General features: G+C 48.5%; 1 protein-coding gene across 1 annotated transcript in view; it reads right to left on the bottom strand.

Annotated features, from left to right (window-relative positions):
- The window catches only part of LRRIQ1 (leucine rich repeats and IQ motif containing 1), a 1142626-nt gene that overhangs the window by 928176 nt on the left and 190445 nt on the right, over positions 1-24005 (bottom strand). The window contains exon 6 of the mRNA XM_085653925.1: positions 1159-1233. Coding sequence (XP_085510051.1) covers positions 1159-1233 — 75 coding nt within the window. The remainder of the gene's footprint in view (positions 1-1158; positions 1234-24005) is intronic.

Here is a 24005-nt window from a genome sequence, read left to right as displayed (position 1 = left end):
TCAGTATCAATCCCTCTTACAAAAAAGCATACCTCACCCACCTGCCGCACAACATATCCACATACACCCTCCGATGTGACGAAGACATTCAGATCCCTTAGTTACTAGAAACACCCCTTACCCACATTAGCACTCACCTATGGCAAAGCTTACCACACACACACATCGTTCACTCACCAGCAATCTTTTGAAACACCCACTAAGTGCAATACAATGGCTATAACCCACAATATAACAGAAACACTTATTGCACTACATTTTCACTCAGCAACAATGCGTTTCATCGCTCGCCCCTCGGAATACGACTCAATATGATTGCATCACCGCTCACGGTGGACCAGGCCTGTGCATCTGCTGCGGTTAGGTGGCTGTCTGTGCTGTAAGGGACGTTGATTCATTAGGTTTGAGGGTCTATGGACATACTCTTATGCGGCAACTGATACCTGCAAGGTCTGCAGGTCCCAGAGGCTGCTCTGCCTTGTGAGGACTGAGACAATCAGTTTAGATTTTACCGCAAGGGCTAGCTCAGCTGTTTAGCGACAATTTCTGTTAGTCTGTAGTCTGGTGTCCAAAGCCTCAAACTAACAGATCTGTGTATCTTCTGCTGCCTGCATGCATGACGTAACGCAACAAAGAACACTCAAGACAGCAGAGACCAACTGACTTTGCCTATTCTTTGTTCCTTACATAATTTGACCAGGGCGTTTCACATTTCAAGCAGATGATATGCGTCCTCTAACTCCCCCTTCTTGTTTTCATCGTTTATTTTCATATTAATTCCCATCTGTGCGTCTCTTTTACATACTATTATAAAACGGCCTTTGTCTTTGCTCTCTCGTAAGTTCTTACCCCTTATTAAGCATATCTGCAATATGAGTTGAGATTCCATTTCTACAGAAAATTCATCATGTTCCTTCTTTGCAAGTATGTTTTCTACATCACATTAAAAACGTTTCACTCTGGTGCTCTGCACCATTGGTAGAGACCAATATTCAAGTTTTTCTAGCCCATTAAAATGCTTACTTTAGCTACCAGGCCCTTTATTAACCGCCTTCATCATGATTTGTGTTTCATATATATCCTTAATTTTCGCTACCATTTCTTGCTGAATTTTGTGACAATTTCTCCCACTGACTAAATTGGGTGCCTAAATTATACCTCATGTTGTTTCAATTCTTCAGCAAAAGCCTTCTTTTCATTCTCTTCTTCTGCCTTCATTTTAGCTTCCTGTTCCTGTAAACACAGAAATATATAATCTATCAATATCAAAAACCGTTTGATTGCCTGCGTTATTAACAGTGATTCACATGTACTCTGAAGGATAGATACGCTCAATAAATTGATATGTACGCAGGGGAAAAAAAGGTCTTACTCGTCTAAAAAAGCTAAACAATAAAATGAAAACAGACTCTTTCATGATGATAGAATTTAAGAAAATGTCAAAATTCATTCAAATTATTGAAATTTAAAGTATGTGTTTATTATGATCTTCACCCCACACGTCATGTCATTCCAAAGTACTCTGGATGTTACCGATACTGCTTCAATAGCGTACACATAGCTTCCAGAAGAGCTCAGCACTCTACCACCCTGCCCAATAAGTAAGAAGTGTAGCCATCACAACTCTACACAATTAGCTAAATGATAGTAAATCAACACGAAGAATGAAAGGGTTTGCTGATTGACAGTTTATGAATTCAAAAGAATAAGAAAGCTGGAAGCACTTACAATTCTATAATACATATTCTGTAAAGTTGGAAGCACTTACAGTTCTCCAGCGTTGCCATATTCCATAGAGTCACATACCTGATTGTTCCAGGTGTAAGTCTCAGAATAAACAGGAGTCAATATTTAGCTAGCAGGGTCCATGTACAGAGTCCATGTACACTGAATTTTAATATGAAACAGCCATATACTCTACGTATAATATAGCTCAACTGTGACTCAACCTTTGTCGAATGAAGTGGAATGATGTAGAAACATAGGGGCCTATTTACAGTCCCGCCATGGTGAAAAAGTAAAATACTCCGTCCACATGGCAGACCGCCTAATTTATTGAGAAATGACCGCCAAGCAGGTGGTCATTTATAAAAGCATTTGCAGGAACCACCGTCACAGTGGTTCCTGTCAATGCATTTTACTCTTTGCTGCTGGCTGTGTCAGTAGGACGCAGCACGTACCAAACAGTATTCTTTTTTTTACTAACAAAAACAAAATCCCAAAACTGCATTTTCTTTTTTGCAAATAAAGGAATGGTCCTCTTGCAATGGGAGCCATCTCCCATGGCAGGGGGATCATTATTTGCTTTTTATTGTCCCTCACTGCTTGGGTTTGCATGGCAGTGAAAGACAGTAAAAAATGGCTAATTGTCCACCTATTGTAATTGGGCGGGCGAACATATAGCCATTTCTCTAACAGTCCTTCGTCTCCCGGACCGTCGGAAACGTTTAGTCATGGTAGAATAGCCTCTGCCGTGGCCAAACCACATATAGATTGGGTGGGCGGACCACTAAGTTAGCAGAGAGGGTACTCTGCCACCGCCACGACTAAGATTCATTGCCACCAACATATAAATCAGGCCCATAGAGCTCAGGCACATCATAGACAACCAGTTTAGCTGTTCAGAGCTCGTCAAAAGTAAATAATCCTGGCACCACATTCAGGAAAGGGGCAGAGGGTGGGTCGCCGATTAATCCATGAAAGATACCAACACTAGAAAACCTTAGTAACAGGCAACCATTTTCTTCTCTAGTATTAAAACTTTCATAGATGCGCATGCTTGAACTAAGGTTAACAAAGCAGTGTCCGAAGGCATAGTGACAGGAATGACTCTCCCCTGAAGTACACTGGTTTCAAAGCACCACAAATCCCACTGATGAGTACAGGCCCCAGCTAGGCCCGCAGGACACAAGGGTTCGCTCTCCTGCAATGGAATCTATAAGGAAGTTGGCACGGAAACTGCAAAGTACAAAGACAAGGTTTATTAACCCTTAAGGGTGGTCCTACAATCCATACAATACCCTTCAGTATTGCATAGAGTAGCACAAAGAACTTGCATACACGGTCCCCTTTTATACACAACAGAGGGGCTCATAAGTGGGAGGGCACGACATGAAACAAGGAATGTTACCTTTTATGGACATTTGCAATACAAGATCGATATGTGGGCGGAGCTGACAAACTCCTTAAGCCCGCGAAAACATGGTCAAGCAAGGACTAACTGATAACAGATGTGGTCAAGTCTGGGTATGCGCCAGACGGACAAAGGGACTATTTATAGACTGTTACTAGGCAGATTACAAGAGCAACTAAGATAAAGATAAGACTCTCCTCGTGTTGAGCACGTGGAGACATGACAATACAAAATGGAGTCCAGACTTCAGTCAACATAACAAAAGGAACATGTGTAAGGGAGGAGAATTCATGTCTTTAGTAAATGCTTAATCACATCGAAGTTGCAATTTACAACAGACGACCCTTTCAGCATTTACTGAAGACATCCGGCTTGTTAGAATAATCATCATATATATCAATTATCATCATCTCTTCTACTTCCTTAGCTAAACGTTTCTGATAAGTGACATCGGCAATAGCTTTCTTATCGGGGATACAAAATGATACACATACGGAACAGAGCAAAGGACCACATTGAATACAGATACAGCAAGAAAACAGAACTGCTATAATTATGCAGAGACCAGTCAAAACCTTCCAACCCCAAGCAGTGATCAATGCCCAAAACCATCCAGAAAAGGACCAAGTGCCGTTTTCTGTATGGATTTCAGCTGCAATTTTATGCAACCTGTTAATTGCATTGTAGACCGAAGGTGTGTGGTCAGGAATAAACACACAGCAACTACTTCCGATAATTTTACAAGCTCCACCTCGATCAGCTAACATAACATCTAACACCATACGATTCTGCAATGCAACAATTCTGGTAATCTGTAATTCTTCCGTAAGATTCCCAAGAGCAGCAGCGGTTTGGTTTGTCACAGCCTCTACCACTCGTGTTAATCTTCGAACTTTCCTACTATTTAGGGCAGCTCCAACGAAGAAAAACAATCCTAGATTGAAGTCGATATACTGCTGTAAACTGGTGTCAGTTTGATCCACATCATCAATTGATAAAGTACGTTTATACCTATTTACAGTCACATTATTCAACAACTTTAAATCCTTATGATAGGATGCGGGTGCCAGAAATACAGGAGGTAACAAAAATGATACATAACATACTCCAGACCAACCGGCTGGCAAACGATAATAACCCTTAGTTCCACACACGAAGTACGTATTATGGGATGCTAAAAAAGTACTGTTATTCAATCCATCGATGTTTAATATGGTAATACAATCGCTAACACCGACGGGAATATAGCCCACACTTTGGACACACAGGTCCGCTTGAGCTTGTGCCACTTGAATCACAAATTTATCTTTTCCCACAGTGTCTCTGGTGTTCGTAAAAACATATGGAATCGATTCATTGTCTGGTCGATACTCTTCCCATTCCCAAATTGTCCCATTTGCTTGCGGATATCCATCTTTATCCTGATGACATTCTTTATTGAGCCTGAAGAGTAATCGTCCCACTGTGGGTTTCCGAGTGGCAAAAAGCAAAGTGTACCATGCTCTACAAGAGCCATTATGAGAGAAAGGAAGAGGTATAAATGGCGTTCCTCCCTTCTTCTGATGAGCTGGCATCATACCACATATCCAACAGTTCGTAGCATTGGTGGCAACATGGGTATGATGTAACATCTGAATGAAAGTGTTATTCAAATAAGACTGACGATGCTTCAATTCTTGATACGGAAGGGTATAGAAATAGTGCTCCGCAGGCACTGGAGTGGTCAACACAAGCAACTCTCGGGCAGGAGTCACGTTCTCCACAAACCATGTGGTTATCCCAACAATAGTTACTGTGAGCATAAAACCTGTTGCACAGAGGATCTTCTTCTTCTCCATGTCAAAAATAGAAAATCAATATCTTCCTGAAACTAAAGGTTTGTCAGAACTCTTCCCCTTGGGCAGCGGTCGATTTCTTCACCAACGGGCCAAGACGGGTGTCACTACACTAATGCAGGGCTGATCCCCCCCCCTTGCCTCACTGGCTCTCCGTTTCACTAACCCAAGGGCCACTCTGACAACATGTCCCGATACTGAAGGATTCACTTTCTTGGCCTCAGATGATATCGCCTTCCTCCAGGAGTCGCGTGGTCCGGAAAGAGCTCCTCAGCGTCGTTCGATTCCACAGCACGGCCTTTCTCTGTGGTCAGAATCTCTCGTTGATCGGTCAGTACAGCGGGCTCCACCAATCCGGGCGGTACTTTGCGGCAGTGCAGGGAATGGATCCAATTCTTTCTATTGGAAACTCGCACAGCCGTCCTTGTTGCCAGCAGGACTTGCTCAGGGCCCACCCATCTCGGCTCCAGGCTGTTCGTTCTGTCGAAGATTTTCAGCATGACATAGTCTCCAGGCCGGAGACTATGTCCTTCGCCGGTGGACCGATCAGGGAGCGCCTCCCGGACCTGTTGATGAATGGAAACCAAGTTATCCGTTAACTGTGCCAAATAATCATTCATCATTACGCAAGGTACATCATACACCGTCTTAGGTTTTGGTGGACCCCAAATATTCATTGGACGGCCAAAGACAATCTCATATGGTGTAAGACCGATTCGAGAGTGCGGTACCGACCTAATTGACAACAATGCCAGCGGTAAAGCGTCTGGCCAAGTCAAAGACGTTGAAGCTTGAATTTTAGCGATCTTGAGCTTCAGTGTACCATTATACTTCTCGACTAGTCCTGCAGATTGAGGGTGGAATACTGCGTGGAACTTCTGGGTGATGCCTAGACCCTTCAGAACATACTTTATAACGTCCGCTATAAAGTGGGGCCCGTTATCACTCCACAGAAGTCTACAAACGCCATATCGAGGGAAGAACTCCTTCAACAGCATCTTAGCGGTAGTCATTGCAGTATTGTCTTTCGTAGGGTAGGCCTCAACCCATTTGCTGAAGGCACACACCACTACTAGAACATACTTCAAATTGTTACAACGCTCCAGCTGGATGTAATCCATCTGTAACACCTCAAAGGGTGCAGTAGGCGTTACGAACCCTCCTGCTGGGGTCCGAGTCCCCTTTCCTGGGTTGTACCGCAAGCAGATCATACAGGTCTGCACCACTCTCTTTGCCGTGCTAGCAATCTCTGGATGCTCCCAAACTTGGGTAAGCAATTTGACAATTGCGGAAGCTCCAACATGTGCTAGCCCATGTGCCATCTGAACCATAGGTTGTACAAATGCCGTGGGCAATTTCCATCGATCCATCTGCTTATTTCTCCAGCAACCCTCATCATCCAATTCTCCCTCACTGGACCATTGCTCCCGTTCTTTATCAGAAGCGGTCCTCTGTATTTCTCGCACTTCTTCCTTCGCATCATGCCATCTTTCTACTTGCGACTTTACTACGTACATGGCAGTAGCACCGGGCTGCATCGCAGTCTCCCGCGCCACTCGGTCTGCTAACGCATTCCCTTCTCCAACTTTATCGACTATTTTCCTATGGGCGCTACATTTAATGATAGCCATTTTCTTCGGATATGTCAATGCAGTTAAAAGATTATGAACTAACTCTCCATGCATTATTTGTACTCCATGCGACGTTAAGAACCCTCTTTCCTTCCAGAGCAGGCCGAAATCGTGCGCTACTCCGAAGGCATAGCGGCTATCTGTATAAACATTCACACACAATCCTGTACTGAGCTCACATGCTCGTGTTAATGCTATCAGTTCCGCTGCTTGAGCTGATTTCTGTGGTATGCGTGCTGTCTCCACTATTGTTTGCAATGTGGTAATCGCATACGCTGCTGAAGTCGTACCATCTGGTAGCTTCAGGCATGACCCATCCACCCACAGTTCTCCATCTACATCTGAAAAGGGCGTATCCTGGAGATCAATACGACCCTTTGTTTGTTCCTCGGTCATGAGGATACAATCATGTGCTTCTCGTGCCTCAGACCGAGTCTCGGGGTATGGCAACAATGTGGCAGGATTTAACGTCACGCACCTCTTCAACGTGATATGAGGAGCCAAAAGCGTCAGCTCATATCCCGTTAAACGGGCACTGGTCAAATGCTGCGTCTTTGTCTGATTCAGCAGGGCATCAACAGCATGGGGGACTAATACCAACAGCTTATGAGATAACACAATTCCCTCGCTCTGGCGTATTGACACAGCTGTCGCCGCAACCGAGCGAAAACAACCAGGCAATGCTCGGGCAACAGGATCAAGTACAGCCGAAAAATATGCACAAGGGCGCTGCTTATCGCCGTGCATCTGCACTAAAACTGATAATGCACATCCATCTTTCTCATGCACATACAACGAAAAAGGCTTGGTATAATCAGGTGTCCCTAATACTGGTGCTGAACAGAGGGCCTGTCGCAGTTTCTGAAAGGCAGTGTCACACTCATTCGTCCAGGGGAGCGGGATAGGTGTATCTTTTGTCAAAAGGGCTAACAATGGCTTGGCTATATACGAAAACCCTAATATCCACTGCCTGCAAAAAGAGACAAGACCCAAAAATGCGCGCACGTCCTTCTGCGTGGACGGCGTCGGTGTATCCAGAATCACTTGAACACGGTCTGGTGTGAGTGCACGTCCCTCCTTAGACAAAAGGTGACCTAGATAAGTCACCTTTGGTCTACAAAATTGCAACTTTTTCCGAGAGACTTTGTGATTGTGGGATGCCAAAAAGGAAAGCAAAGACAACGTACTCGTTTCACACAACTCCGGGGTGTCAGCCGCCAGCAAGATGTCATCGACATATTGAATGAGGGCGACACCCTCGGGCAGAACAAAGGAGTCCAATTGTCTTTTCAAGGCTTGACTGTAGATGCTAGGGCTTTCCGTATAGCCCTGGGGAATTCTACAAAATCGGTAAGACCTATTATTGAGAGTGAAACCAAAAAGGTATCGACTATCGGGATGAATGGGAATTGAAAAGAAGGCATTTTTCAAATCAATGACTGAAAACGTGGTCGCCGTAGGCGGGACCAAAGTAAGCAACGTCGTGATATCCGAAACCACTGGGTACTGAGGTATCACGACCTTGTTTACTTCTCTCAAATCAATGATAAACCGATAGACTTTTGCATCCGTATCCTTTTTCAGAATGGGTAGAATCGGGCTATTACAAACATTATAGGGAACTTCTTCCACCACTCCCACCTTAATCAAATCCTGCACAATCTGTATAAGAGCCTCTTCCCCCTCCTGCGAAATACGATACTGTGGAAGGCGTGGTAACACCGCCCCCTCCTGGACACTAATGTGAACAGGCGGAATCACCATCTGTCCCACATCAGTATCCGAAGTGGCCCACAGAGCACGGGGGAGGGCAGCTAACACAGCATCTTCTGTAACCACACACATCCGTTCAGACAGGGGGTAATTGTCATTCAATATCACCCGCACTCCAGCAGGGGAACACCGGATCGTAGCTCTGAAGTGCTTCAACATATCAAGGCCCATAATATTATCCGGCGTGTTCGGAGCTAACAAAAACGGACAGGGTGCAGAAAAGGAATTAACCCGAAATGTAAGGGGCTGCGAAAGAGGGCTTCGGGAGAGCGTTCCATCAAACCCTACCGATGTAACCATTAAGCCAGATGGGGGAGCCCTCGGAACCAATTGTTTAGACAGCGCACTACGAGTCGCTCCTGTGTCCACTAGAAACTGATCAGTGGAGCCCAAAACCTCAGCTGATACGTAAGGACCCCTCTGATCAACTGGCACCTCAACTGATTCTAACCCCCATCCAACGCATTCCTATGCATGCTGAGAATCATGATACCCAGACCGGTCAATCTCCGACACTTGATACTGATTTTGTCGATCAAAAACATTAGACCTATCTCGTTGCTGCCCAGCAAGGTCAAAACGAGCGTGATCAGTAGAATTCCCTCTAAAATTCGAGAAACCCCCTCTACCTCTGGGGCCACTCTGAGTGTGTCCCTGACCGTGCCCCTGCCGTGAAGCATGCAACGCTGGGCATTCTCTGGCCCAGTGCCCCGATTGCTTACAATACGCACATTGATTCCTATTCAGATCAGATCGGCCCGAGGGAGGACCATAAAATCCTCCCCTACCTCTATTTACACCCCGTCGGGGCGGACCATATACTTGTGCTAACATCACCTTCGTTTTTAAATCCTTCGATTTCTTTTCCTCCTGCCCCTTCGCTTCTAGCTCCTGGCGCTCATAGTACTGAGCTATAGTCAGAAGGGCTGTCGGGGTCGTAGTGGACCAGGAACTTTCACTCGCTTTGAGGCGAGCTGCAATTGCCGGTAATAAATTCGCCACATATTTGTCAGCAAAAAGGTGCCGACCCATATCATCCGTAAGAGACTGACCACTAAAATCATGGAACGTCTCCTCAAAACGCGTAAAGAAATCTGCAACTGATTCATCGGCTTTCTGCTTACACGAGGCTAGCATATTCCAGTCAATCTTTTTAGGGGGAATGATGGTCTTCAACTTAGTCAAAATAGCAGCGGGGAGATCTAAAATAATCTGAGGTGGTTTCTGCGCGGGCTTTCTCTCCCTATCCTCATCCTCAAGTTCAGACCATCGAGCCTTAAAAGTGGCAACATCATCTACCTTCCGCACGGATCGCCACATATCTGGTGGTAGAATAAGCCCAAAGAACAAATCTATATCCGCTAAGGTCATAATACAAGAATACAAGGCCCCCTCGACTTCTTCGTAAAAGGCCGCTGGATTCTTGCGGGGATCAGGCAACGCATTCTTTAATGCCATGACGTCAGCCCTGTGCCAGGGAGTATAAACCCAATTATACACAAAATATCCCTTAGCATCGGCGGAGGTAATATCCAAGCTAGTCCCCGCTCCCTTAGGAGGAACATACAAAGGCGCCGCCTCGCGCATTGGTTTAGCATGCACTGGATCGCTCTTATCTGATTGAGAGATGGATGAATGGCCGCCTCCAGTACGCGAATCCGACCGCCTTTCCTCCTCAAGATGTTGGCGCGCTTTCTCTTTAAGGTCTGCTGCCGCATCCCGCAACGCAAACAGTCGCCGAACCGCTTCAGGCGCCTTAGAGGGAGAGAAAACACCATTACGCAATGCTTTAGCATCCAATACCACATCGTCAGGTTCAAAGACACTGGAATATTTCCGAAAGGCACCAATCACTTTATCAGAAAAGTGTCCCAAGAAATACAACCTTTCTCTATCCTGCCACGACTCCCAAGAAGCCAACAGTTCATCAAGGGATAACTTGCCCTTACATGCACGATAAGAAACCTGCCGAAGCTCACCCATTCGCTCAGTCGATAACATGGACCGCGTGTCTACCTTACTCGAACCCGATCCAGAATCTTGTGGCCTCGGGGCAGACGCGCCGACATAAGGAGGCGGAGAACGATCTAATAAATAAAAATCATCGTCATGATTATTAAGGACAGGATAGAGTGGCTGACGAACAGCATATTGACCCGAGACTTGTAACCTAAGTTCTTTCTCTTGTTTCTCCGTCTGTTCTCTTTCCTCCCGACGCTTTGCTTCCTGTGCTCTCACATGATCATTCTTTCGTTGCTCTTTATCAAACAGCGCTTTCTCGCGTTTCTCTCGCTCACGCACTTCCTTCACCCATAATCGCACACATTCAAACATGTCTTGCCGCGCACGCCGTTTACACATACACTGTTCCACATACTCAATCTTACGTATATCAAACGACCCATACAACGGCCACCGTAACTCAGGATCCTTCTTGGTATATTTCCTCCATACTGTGCTGTACATTATGGAGGAAAGACCATGCTTCACATACATATCCCTATTAGGAGTCCCCTCTGGGGGAGCTGGAGCAGATTCCTCGAGGTTTAACCGGTTTCCAAAGCAGCAGCACCACTTACGGAGTGCGCTAAAAGCAGGCATGCTCAAAAATAATGCAGAATATGCAGTATTATCAAAAAAATGGCACTTAAACGTTGTGCTGGTCAAAGTTACACAGTTCCGGAGAAATATCTCCACATTACCTGCCTATATGTGTTGCAACGCATATATTCTCACAATAATCAATACAAGATATGACCGGTCATCACAAATCAAACTCAAATAGCCAACCCAGGCTTCAAAAACTCGGAGCAAGTACCGTACAACGGTTCTTACCAATCAAGAGTCCAGATTCCAACTGCCAAGCTCCGAAATTCGCCCAAACGGCTGTCACGGCAGAACCGACAGAAGAGGTCTCAGTCGAGGACCGGCGCCACCCAGATGGTCAGCTCGGAAGGGAAGGAAGAAAAACCTCGGGATGCCAGGACTAAAGTGCCTCTGGCAGTGATCACATCCCCGGCCAAATTCCTCACCTTCGTCGCGACCAATACTTCGAGCATCCGAGTCGCCGATGAGCCCCACGTGACGGGCGCCAATTGATGAGTACAGGCCCCAGCTAGGCCCGCAGGACACAAGGGTTCGCTCTCCTGCAATGGAATCTATAAGGAAGTTGGCACGGAAACTGCAAAGTACAAAGAAAAGGTTTATTAACCCTTAAGGGTGGTCCTACAATCCATACAATACCCTTCAGTATTGCATAGAGTAGCACAAAGAACTTGCATACACGGTCCCCTTTTATACACAACAGAGGGGCTCATAAGTGGGAGGGCACGACATGAAACAAGGAATGTTACCTTTTATGGACATTTGCAATACAAGATCGATATGTGGGCGGAGCTGACAAACTCCTTAAGCCCGCGAAAACATGGTCAAGCAAGGACTAACTGATAACAGATGTAGTCAAGTCTGGGTATGCGCCAGACGGACAAAGGGACTATTTATAGACTGTTACTAGGCAGATTACAAGAGCAACTAACATAAAGATAAGACTCTCCTCGTGTTGAGCACGTGGAGACATGACAATACAAAATGGAGTCCAGACTTCAGTCAACATAACAAAAGGAACATGTGTAAGGGAGGAGAATTCATGTCTTTAGTAAATGCTTAATCACATCGAAGTTGCAATTTACAACACCACTATGAACTGTGAATAATGCTTGGCTAAGGTATGAGTCGTCCTTCACATCACCCACTACAGATCTCTTCCAGGGAATGAAAAGTCTGTATTGAATTTAGGAACCCGGTGTTACAGACACTGAGATTCAGCATTATTTCAGATCTAATTCAAGGTCGTTGTGTGGTCTATGTGGACCACCACTTGAGTGCTCTTCATTCGTGAAAAGACTGCTTTGAGGGCAAAAATGACCATTTGAGTTCTAACCGGGCAATATGTAAACTGAGATCCTCAGGAGCAGATGACCGGCAAATGGGTGGATCTAGAACTGTAAGCGATAAGAATCTATCGTAAAGTACAGATATTTTCAATGCAGTAATAAAACTGTGCACTTTAATTTAGCATCAGAAGGAATCTGGAATATAAAACTCTATATTTTGAAGAGCATGTGCTCCCTCCATCGCCTCCTTCCACAATTTCTTTTTGAATTTCAACTTTTGCAGATGCTTGTGCCTCCGATGATGCTTTCGGTGGATTTGAAAAAGGTTTTTCTGCAAACTAGCATCTCCATGATTGATGTTATGTAGGACACATTTATCTGCCGTTACAGGCTGCCAATTTCATAGGAAATAACATATCTTGCCTCCCACTGGTACATTCATTTGGGAGGTGGAAAGCCCAGTCAAGTCAGACTTAATTTCCATTGTCAAACTGTGAGAGCTGTCCTTCTCTGTATTTGCATACTATATTGACCTAATTGCTGTCTGTACAATGGCAGGTCTGATCTAATGAAAATCTGATGACTAGTGTCGATAGAATCCTTGGTTTTGTTCACCATAGTATAGTAATGAACGGACTACTGCTTCTGAAGGAAGGCCAATTAGCGTGCCGTTTCTCTGTGTCTCTTTACGGATTGCAGTCGATATTCACTTACTTCGAGTTCGTAAAGACATTGTGACCACTGTAAAAAGTGAGTTACCAGTTGAGGGCGGTGGAAGCCCAACTCAGACAACATCTACAATCCGCATCAGGGTTATTCACGAAAGTAACTAAATTAATCCCTCTGGTAGCTTAGCAAAAAGCAGTCAAGATTAACTTGGAGGCAATACGTAAAGTTTGCATGCTGCACAAACAGTAATAAAGTAAAAACACAACACAAGAAAATCCCAAAGTAAATTTGACAATAAGAATAAATGTTATTAAATAAAATTAGACTACAACGATAAAAATCCAATCAGTAAAACTGGAGTTATGCGTGTTTAAAAGTTTTTAGTGAATTCTAGCGCCTAAAAGATCAAAACACCAAATATGGGTACCTGGTCGCACTATACCAGGGGAAAGTCACAAGTTCAGGCCGACCACGATGGAACATGGGATGGGTACAGGGTCTTGGTTAGTTCCTTTGAAAAGTTGTCTTTTTAAGTCCAGCGAAAGAGGAAGGAGTTCAGTTTGCGTTGCAGGAGGCCGCGAGGAGGAGGCTTCCGACGTTAAGAGCAGATTGAGCATCGCTGACATTCGTTGCTATAGCATGAAAATCCGGTCATCCTTGGAGCTTTGCGTTGGCAGCCGTCGCAGACTGTCATTGCTGTAGCATGAAGTGCTGTTCTCGCATTAGCGGGCATCGTGGATGGTCGATGTCGGCACGAAGAGCAAGTCTGACTGGAGCCTTACGTTGGTGGCTGTCGCGGGTGGCAAATTTTCGAAGCAAACAGTCCCGTCTGCAGTTGCAAGGAGCCCAAATGTCAGGATTTTCACGTTGTCTTCAGGAGGAGGAGAACACGCTGATACCACCCAAGGGTCCAGGACTTGGAGGGCACTTCTTGGAGATCAGGACTCACTCCATCCGAGGCCAGCAGCAAGGCTCAGGCAGGTCCAGTTTCAGCTGGTCATGTGGGCAGTTGCAGGGAGGCTTCTGAAAATTGTTGTGTGCCTGTAGCTCACACAGAAGGTCAGCCAGCTGACCCCTGGAGTAACTCTAGGTAGCAAGGCAAGCAGGTCTGGTCTTCCTTCAGACAGCAAGGCAGTCCTTTAAGAAGTAGGGCAGTCCTCGGGGGGCGTGGCCAAGCCGGGGGCTGAGATGGCCGCGCGGTGTTGAAGCTCCGTGGCCGACTCAGCGCTACACCTGTCTTTCCCGACCTCCTGATGCGGGCGATGGCTGCCCGGACCCGGCGCTGACTCCCCTGTTCTCCTGCAACGACCCGGAGTGGCGATCTGGCCCCAACTGCGCCCGGAGCGACCGACGAACGCCAGGACCGAGCGGACCTGATGCCCAAGATGGCGGCCTGACTCGGCGGCCGGGGAGGTTAGTGCGGCGGCGGCGGCCGATTGTGATGCGGGTGGCCGGGGGGAAACCGGGGGGGGGGGGTTTGAGCGCTGGGGCGCGGTCTGGTGTGGGTCTGCTTCGCCCCCTTCGCCGCCTCTGGCCTGGAGCGGTCCGGGCGTTGGGCCGTTGCTCGGCGCCGCGGTCGCGTCCTCCCTCGCTGACCCCTCTCGGGTTCCCCGGGCTGTTGCGGTCTGGGGGTCTGGGGGGGCGACGGAACGGCTGGCTGGCGGTGGGGGTGGGCTGGGGGGGATCCGCGCTGACCCTAGCGCCCGGGCCGCCTCTGCCCCCCTTCCCGGGGACCTTGCTCGGCTGCTCCTGGGGTTCGCGGCCTGCGCCGTCCGGTCTCCCTCTCCCCGGCCCTGAGTCGCCTGGCCGCATCTGCTGCCGCCCCACTGGCCGCCCGCGCTGCTTGGTCTGGGACTCGGACCCCCAGGGAGGCGCCCCCTGGTCTTTGACGCGGAGAAGTCACCTTGTAGCGGTGCGGCCGGTGCTGGTGCCCGGGTCTGGTGTGCCGCGTGGCCGGAGACTGCGAGGGACCGCTGCATCGCCCACGCTGCGGGCCGACGAAGTGGCAGAGCCGTTCCTCCTCCTGGGCTGTCGTCGCAGCGCCTTGAAGCCGCCTTGTGGCCCCCTACCCGCGACTCGCAGTCTGGCCGTGTGGGGGCATGGGACGGAAGGACCCCAAGCAAAAGACTCTGCCCTTTGAAAGGCTCCACGATCAGCCGGCGGACCGTCGGCCGGACATGCCGGACCCTGCTGGGGGCCAGTCCTCTGGCCCGGCGGCTGTTGCTCCATCCCCGGACTGGCTTCAAGAGATGCGTGCTGGGTTCAGGGCCCTCGATGGACGCTTTGATGCCCTGAACAAAACGCTAGAAACGATGGGGGCGAAGATCCAGGCCCACGATCAGCGTTTGGTGGAGGCTGAGGCTCGAATATCGGCGGTGGAAGATGGCGCAGTGCAGGACACCAAGCGCTTAGATCGGCTGGAGCGCATACTAAAGGAAGTGGCCATCAAGAACGAGGACTTGGAATCGCGCAGTCGGCGCAATAACGTCCGAATCACTGGGGTTACGGAATCCACGGCTACCGGCAGGCTGGATGTTTTTGTTGAGCAACTGTTGTCGGACATTTTTGGGAGAGACTCCTTTACACCAGGCTTTGTGGTCGAGAGGGCGCACCGCTCACTGGGGCCGCGACCTAACCCGGGGCTCCCGCCTCGCCCTCTGATCGCCCGGATCATGAACTTCAGAGACCGGGACACGGCCCTGCGGCTGGCCAGGGAGAAGGGCGAGATCACCTGGCAGGGCTCGAGACTCTCGTTCTACCCTGATTTTACCGCCATGGTACAGGAGGCCAGGCGTAAATATGTTGGGGCGAAAGCGGCGCTCCGCAACCTAGGCCTCAAGTATGGTATGCTGTATCCGGCCAGGCTGAGGGTTGACATCGATGGCCGACCGCGGATATTTGACAATCCTACTGCGGTACAGGAGTTCTGCCGAACATATAAACCACACAGGGGCCCTTCGGGGGGCGATGAGGATGGACACTCTCCTCCGCGCAGTGGTTCTGCGATTAGCCAGGACCTGTTTTCCGGCTCTGGGCCTGGCTGAGTCAGTGCCCGCATCCCAGCTTTAGACTTCTTTTTCTGACTGTTTGCAATGGGGAAGTTCGAGACACTTTGTTATGTCCTTGCTTTTTCTGTGGTGCTGGGTCGGCGGCGGGTCGTTGCCATTCCCCTTTGGTTGACACCGCCGGGAGCACTTTTGGCTTAAAATGCTTATTTTTTGTTTAATTGTATATCATTGGTATTGCTATTTGAAGCTTCGTTTTTCTTCCACAGGTTGGGGTTTGCCTCACGTTTGCGTGATGTGGCTGGCTGGGGGGAGGGGGGACGGGATGGGGAGTTTTGATATTCTTGACATGGCTGGTCAGATTGTTACTTTGCGGATACACGGAGACGCTTCTGCTTTCCTGCTCTCATTGCTAGTGGTATGGCAGCGACGGTACACATAGGCTTACATGAAGCCCCCCTTGGCCTTTCTCTCATGTCTTGGAACGTCAGAGGCCTGAACAATCAATGAAAATGCAAGCAGGTACTACACTATCTGAATCGACACAGGGTCGACATTGCCTTTCTGCAAGAAACGCATTTACACACCTCTGTTCCCGCGCGCTTTGCAGCTTCCTGGGGCGCCCATAGATACTTCTCCAATTTTAGCAATTACGCCCGAGGCACCGCGGTGCTGATTCACAAGAGAGTCCCGTTTCACTGCCAGCTGTTCCGGGGGGATCCGGAGGGACGCTACTGCATAGTACGAGGGGTGTTGATGGGTCATGCGGTCATCCTGGTATGTGTGTACGCCCCTAACACTGATTCCCCGGAATTTTTTCATGCGCTGGCTGCCCAGCTTGCGACGCTTGAACCAGCGGGCCTCATTCTTGGCGGCGACTTTAACTTATTGCTGGATGCTGGTTTGGATAGCACGTCTGGGGCTGCTCCTTCCAAGCCTAGGGCGCGGCGCGCACTTTTGGACCTTTGTCACCAGTTCTCCCTAGTCGATATTTGGCGCAGGTGCAACCCGAACAACACTGACTACACACATTTCTCGGGGCAACACAACACTTGGACCAGAATTGACTATTGGCTGCTGTCCCCGGGCCTGTCCCCATGGTTTAGTGGGCTACTTACTCTCCCTAGAACGTACTCAGACCACTCCCCTGTGTCGCTCTGCTTGGATGTTCCGCGCCCCGAGGGTTTTGAGCGACAGTGGCGATTCCCTGGGAGAGCACTGCTGGACGACTTATTTGTCCACGAGATTTCCGAGGCGATAGAGGACTATTTCACGATTAATACAGGATCTGTAGACTCTCAGGCCGTGCTCTGGGAGGGGTTTAAGGCCTACATCAGGGGGATTTGCATAGCTAAGCACGCTGGGGTCCTGAAGGCGCTGCGCGCGACCATTAAGCAACTGGAGACACAGCTAGAGTCGATTGATGCTGAAGCACAGCGTGAGCCGGCTGGGGACGTGTCCGCTAGGCGGCTTCGCCTCCTGACTGACTTCCGGGAGGCGGCGGACAGAGAGATTCTGTATCTGGGGAAGTACCAGACGGCGCGTAGATATGGTGAGGGGGACAGGCCGGGACGCACATTGGCTCAGGCTTTGAGGCCTCCGTATGGTAAGTCCTTAATAGTTGAGGTGCGGGGCGTAGATGGTTCACTCCGCACAACTCCCACAGAGATCAGAGACGAATTCCTGACCTACTTCTCCGAACTATACAAGACCAAGCTGCGGCCTACTTGTCGGAGATCGCGCTTGTGTTCCTGGATAAGGGCATGCAGGAGTTCATGGCGGAGCCTATAACTGTGGCGGAGGTGCGCGGGGCGATTAAGGTGCTTCGCGGGTCCACAGCCCCCGGCCTCGATGGCTTCTCCGGGGATTTTTATAAGGCCTTTTCTGATCTGCTGGCGCCACAGCTGATAGAGGTGTATGCGGAGGCGCTGGAGCGCGGCTCCCTTCCGGCTACCCTCAGCGAAGCGGTAATAGTTCTACTTCCAAAACCAAACAAGGACCCGACGTTGTGTAGCTCCTATCGGCCCCTCTCCCTTTTAAACTTTGACTACAAGATCCTGGCAAAGATAGTGGCCAACAGGCTCTCTCAATTGATGGAATTTATCATTTCGCCCGTCCAATCGGGCTTCGTCCCGCGCCGCTCTACGTCTTTAAATCTGCGGACGCTTTTCACGGTCCTACATAGAATTAATCCGGCCACGCCTGCGGCGGCGGTCCTCCTGGATTCCGAGAAGGCCTTCGACACCCTAGAATGGCCTTTCTTTCTCTCCGTCATGCAACGTATGGGCATGCCGGAGAACTTCCTTGCTACCACGCGGCTTTTGTATAGCCGCCCCACGGCTCGATTGCGTATCAATGGCACGCTGTCTTGTCCCTTCTCTTTAACGTGTGGTACGCGGCAGGGCTGTCCACTCTCACCGCTGATGTTCATTTTGGCCATGGACCCCTTGATCCGACATTTCCAGGAGCGCCATCTCCACAGGGGTCTCCAGTTCCGGACGGGTCCCTTGTTTGCTTCCCTCTACGCAGATGACACTATACTGTATGTAAGAGAACCGCAGGTCAACCTAGCCCCCCTGATACGGGAGATCCTTCGTTTCGGCGCACACTCCGGGCTGGGCATCAACTGGCATAAGTCCGTAATCTTCCCATTAACCAGCAGCACCTCCCCATGGCAGTGCGAGTTCCCGTTGGAGTGGTGCTCTGACTCGGTTCGGTACCTGGGCATACAGATCCATCTAAACACGGGCGAACTCATCCGCCTCAACTATGGCCGCGCTTTGGATAGGCTGGAGACACAGGTGGAAGGATGGTTGAGGCTCCCGCTGTCCATGTCGGCCAGAATTGCAATCATAAAAATGATAGTTCTCCCTAGATTTTTATACCTCTTCAATAATATCCCTGTCCCTCTCACCCGGGCCATTTTCTCCACGCTGCGATCCCAGCTGCTCAGGCTGGTATGGGGCGGGAAGCACCCCCGGATCGGTTGGAAGACCCTCACGCTCCCTCATGATAGGGGCGGCCTCGGGGTACCGGATCTGTATTTGTACTATTTGGTTGCTCAATGTGCGCACGCCTATGCCTGGTACCACCCTGACGCTCGTATTCCGTTCCTGCGTCCCGAGGCGGATTTCGTTCTCCTGGGCCGTTTGGCGGCTGTGTTGCCAAAGGGGGTTGCCCGGGACCCAGTTGATATTCAAACGGTGTCCACCACCAGCTGGGCGTGGCATCGCCTTACTCGCTATCTAGCCCAGCCTCTCCTCTACTCCTCTTCTCTTCCACTTCCCAACCCCAGGTTGCTGTCTGGCACGGGGGAGGCACTGGTTCAGCGTACTTTGACCAAGTTTCATCTTGCTAAGATCGGAGACCTCTACCCTGGGGGCCACATATTTTTTGTCTCGGAGGAGGAGCGCTTCAGTGAGGCCACGTTCATGGACAAATTTGTCCTGCGTCGACTTTATTGTGCGGCTCGTTCAGACATTGTGGGATTCCCTCTCGAGCCTGCATCCTTCGAGCCCCTAACTCTCCTCATTGACAAAGACTCGGGTGCCCATATGGTTTCTAAGCTTTATAAGGCATGCGCAGCGCTGGTTCCATGTGAGGATGGCCGATTGAGAGCGGCTTGGGAGGCAGATTTGGGTAGGCCGATTACAGATGACCAATGGACCGCTTGTTGCAAAGTCACTAACGCAATATCACTCAATAGTCGACATAAGCTCCTCCATTATAAATTTCTTCGCCGCTGCTACATGACCCCTGCTAGGCTCCACGCCATTGACCCCGTGCGCCCACACACATGCTGGAAATGCGCTGCACCACACGCTGACTTTGCGCACCTGTCCTGGACATGCCCCAGACTGCAATCATACTGGACGCAGATACATGAGATCCTTGGCGTTATGTTGGGGCTCATGCTGGTTCCCACTCCGGAGGTTGCTTTATTGGGCTACACAGTAAATTTCCCCAAGAATGTCCGCAGGCTTGCCTCCCTGGGCCTGCTACTCGCCAAGCGGGAGGTGGCAAAACATTGGGGCGGTAGAACGGCCCCCACGGCCGGGACATGGCTCACGTCTATGGCTTATTGCAGCACAAATAGCGAGATCTACGCCAGTCTCCTCCCTGCAGTGGCGCGTCCCAAAGATATCTGGGGCCCCTACAAGACCTATATCGCTACCCTCCCGAGCTCTTCCCCACCGCGAGCCAGTTCCGGAATAGTGCCTACGGGAGTAGGGTAGTTCTGGTATTCCTCCCTGTTGGGTATTGGGGGGCTGTACGCTCTCGAGGCGGGCTGCATTGGGGGAGTTGAGCCGAAGATGGGGGTGTCCGCTGAGCATGTTTGGTGTGTCCTGACTGCGTCCTTTCCCTTTAGTGGGCACGGGCGGATGAGACTGGTGGGCTCTAGATGGGGGTCTTTCTATGGTCCGCTGCCCTGATGCTGAACTGCTTTTTGTATACGAGGGGGGAGTGTAATGTTGTATCTCCGTACTTGCTCTTAACTGTCTGCACAGCCGATATTTTCACATTGTTATGTTTTTCAAAACTAAATAAAAATTAAAAAAAAAAAAAAAAAGTAGGGCAGTCCTCTGACTGCACGGTAGTCCTTTTTCTGAATCTGCCCCACCTCCAGGAGTGTTCAAATGTGTGGCTCTGGATGTCCAATGCTTATAACTGGTGCTAGCTTTTGCGTGAGTGGACTCACTGTCATACACTGGTTCTGAATATTGCTTTCTCTTTCCCTTGTCAAGGCTCCAAACTGTCTGGGGTGTCAAAAGGAAGGGCAAGGCCTATGATGGGTTCCTTTGTGTGAGCTGTAGCCAAACCCTATTAAGTACAAGTGTGGCTGGGTGCAGCCCCTCCCCAGGCATCCTGTCAGGATTGCCCATCATAACCACACTTAGCCCATTTTGTCTCATTGTTTCGAAGCAATACAAAAATCCTATCAGCACAGCCATTCCTACCAATGTGAGCCAGGACACTAGTAGAAAGGCAAAGTGGTTTGGGACAAGAAATTGCCAACTTTCTGTAAGTGGCATTTTCAAAATGGCAATAAACCTTCACTTTTAAAGATGGTTTTAAAGTACAATGCATTTGTGTGTAGACAGTATATTTCTAACTTCCCCCTATATACAATTAGCATATATTAGATGTAATAGGGTAACCAAGTGTTAGTCAATGGGAGAGATAGGCCTTACAACAGTGAAAAACTACTCCAGGAATGTTTTTCATGGCTAAGAAATGTTAAACTTAATCACACATGTTCTAATTTTTAAATACAATGCACCCCATCATATGAGCCTTTAGGGCTTACCTTAGGGTTGAATTATAGGTATTACAAAGGAATGTTTAGGCCTGGCAAAAAGTTTATTCTTCCAGGCCGAAGAGGCAGACCAAAATTGCAGGATTGAGACATGTTTTAAAGTACTATGTGAGTGGGTGGCACCATGAGTGCTCTAGGTTCACATGTAGCATTTAATTTACTGTCTCTGGGTACATATAGTACCATTTACTAGGGCCTTTCATGAAAATTAAACGTTCCAACCAGTCATATGCCAACTGTCCCATTTTGTAGGGAGAGAGCACAAGCACTTTAGACCCTGCAGAAAGGGCAAGGTCCGACATGCACCAAATGGCATATTCACACTTGGTGACCTATCAGCAGCATTTGACACCGTAAATCAAACGGTGTTAGTGCACAGCTGAAGGCAGTGGGGTTGGGGATTCGGCTCTGTCCCTTCTCTCCTCATTTCTGGACGCTAGGGAACAGAACATACATTGGGAAAATCTGCAATCTGAATCTTTCCTTCTCCCGTGTTGAGTGCCACAGGGATCGGCACTGTCGCCAACTCTGTTCGATATAGATATATGTCACCCCACTCGCCAGTCTCATCGGAGAGCATGGTTTCTCGCTTGTGTCATATGCGGACGACTCACAGATTGTCATCTCTGTATCTAAACAGTCCGAGTCCACGGCTGCCAGCTTCCATACTTGTCTGACTCACATCATGAGCTGGATGAGCAGTAACTATCTTAAAATTAATATGGATAAAACTGAGGTGATGGAGTTTGGCAACGGTCCGTCCCTGTGGAACCACACTTGGTGGCCGATAGAGGCCGATGAATGTTCCGTCCCATCAGCCAAGGTGAAGAATCTCGGGGTCATTTTTGATAACCAACTTAGTTTTTCGGCCCAGATAAACTGTGTAACCTCCTCCTGTTTCTTTGTATTGAAGCTTCTTCGGAAGGTGTTCCCCTTTATTCCCCAGGAGCTAAGAAAAACAGTGGTAGTGGCCCTTGTCCTATCACGCCTAGATTATTGCAATGCACTATTTATAGGCATTGACAAGGCGCAGAGGGCTAAATTGCAATTAATACAGGATGCCGCTGCTCGACTATTATTAAACATTCCAAAAGGCCTCTCTAACTCTGCTGCCATCAGGTCATTGCATTGGCTCCCGATACAGCAGTGAATGCAACTGAAAGCCTTATGCCTGGTTCACAAGACATTATATGGCGGAGGGGCAGCTGACTTCCTTAAATCTTTCTACTGGTATACTCCTACGAGAAGCCTCAGATCCTCAAACACGGGTCGCATATGTAGCATCAATATCTGTAGAGCCAGATGGGGAGGTAGGAGTCTATCCCACTGTGCAGTCAGGCTATGGAACCAATTGCCTACCACTGTGAGACTTCAACCAAATATGCTAATGTTCAGGAAACTGCTAAAAACCTGGCTGTTCCCCACGGTCTAAACAGGTCCGTACAGTTGTTTTCAGCCCCTCTTCTCTCTCACCTCCCAGCGCCAAGATGCATTCGAGCACTTTATAAATGCTATCCTATCCTATTTACAAGCGACTGCTAGAGGGTACCACAAGTATTGTCTATAGGAGTAGAATGACCAGAGAGCAAATGTTCCAAAGCAACTTCAAAAAATGGTTGTGCCACGGTAGGGCACAGATGACTATAATCATCAGCCACATTATAGTGAACATAGATTCTCACATTCCCTTCATTTTCCACTTCACCTTTGCAATGGACTTGTTGGGAAGTTGGATATCTCTTCATCCCCTCTACAGATTCAAATTCAAATGGACTTGTTAACATGTTTCCAGGGCATGGCACAGACTTTCACCCTGCATATGACTCCTCAAAGCCCACCACATATGCCACCACAAACTTTGCCCTCTGCACCTGTGCCACAAATTCCTCAGTAAATGATTCATCTGCGATTGGTCACCATTCCCATGCAGTCTCAGATACAGCTAACACCCCAGGTGACAAAACACTTTATGTCTCAAAAAGACGCTGAGTCTATGAGTGTGATGATTGTTAAGCACCGCATTTACAATTGAGTCACATATAAGTTATTCCTCGTCATCACACTGGGAACCTTCACTAAACAACGTTAACATAGCAGTCTATTTACACACTCAATAACACTGAAAACAGTTATAGACTATATACAGCCAGTTCACTTTATGTAACCCAAGCTCCAGGCAATATGGTGAACACTGCTTTGTCCCGCCCAGAGGTTTCCAACTGCCATATTTTCTACTGCACCTGCACGTCTATTGTTACGGTAATCTCTGGAGCTCTGCCTCCAATCTTTTCAAACCAAATCCGTTTCAAACAAACTCAGCATTTTGTAGCAGCCGTTCCATTTTATGTGCGTTTGAGAATCAATGCTGCAGTTTTACTTAATTTTACTTAGAAAAATACAGACATTTTTATACAGAAGTTCGCCATGTCTGAGGTTTCTGTCAAAAAACGTATTCAAGATTTGCAAATCGTGTGCAAAGAGTAGGATCCACATGGTAGAACCACAAGCTTATACTTTGTATCCCCTTCTGCATGTTCCAAAGAAATGCAAAATCTACGAGACAGTCTCATTGAAAATAAAAAATAAAGTTGTCTGGATTTGGTTCTCCTGAAAGAGAAATATGTTGCTTCTTTATCCACTGCTAAGAAACAAAAATGGATGTATTGCCTTCCTCAGAGAAGCCACCTGACCCAACTTCTTCAGTTGGCCAGGAACCATGTTATCGAGATGCTACTAGTTAGCCTTCAGA

The sequence above is a fragment of the Triturus cristatus genome, chromosome 4_1, assembly GCF_964204655.1.
Source record: "Triturus cristatus chromosome 4_1, aTriCri1.1, whole genome shotgun sequence".
NCBI classification, from domain to species: Eukaryota; Metazoa; Chordata; class Amphibia; order Caudata; family Salamandridae; genus Triturus; species Triturus cristatus.
The sequence above is the reverse complement of the archived record's forward strand: the minus strand, read 5'-3'. Positions and strand labels throughout refer to the sequence as shown.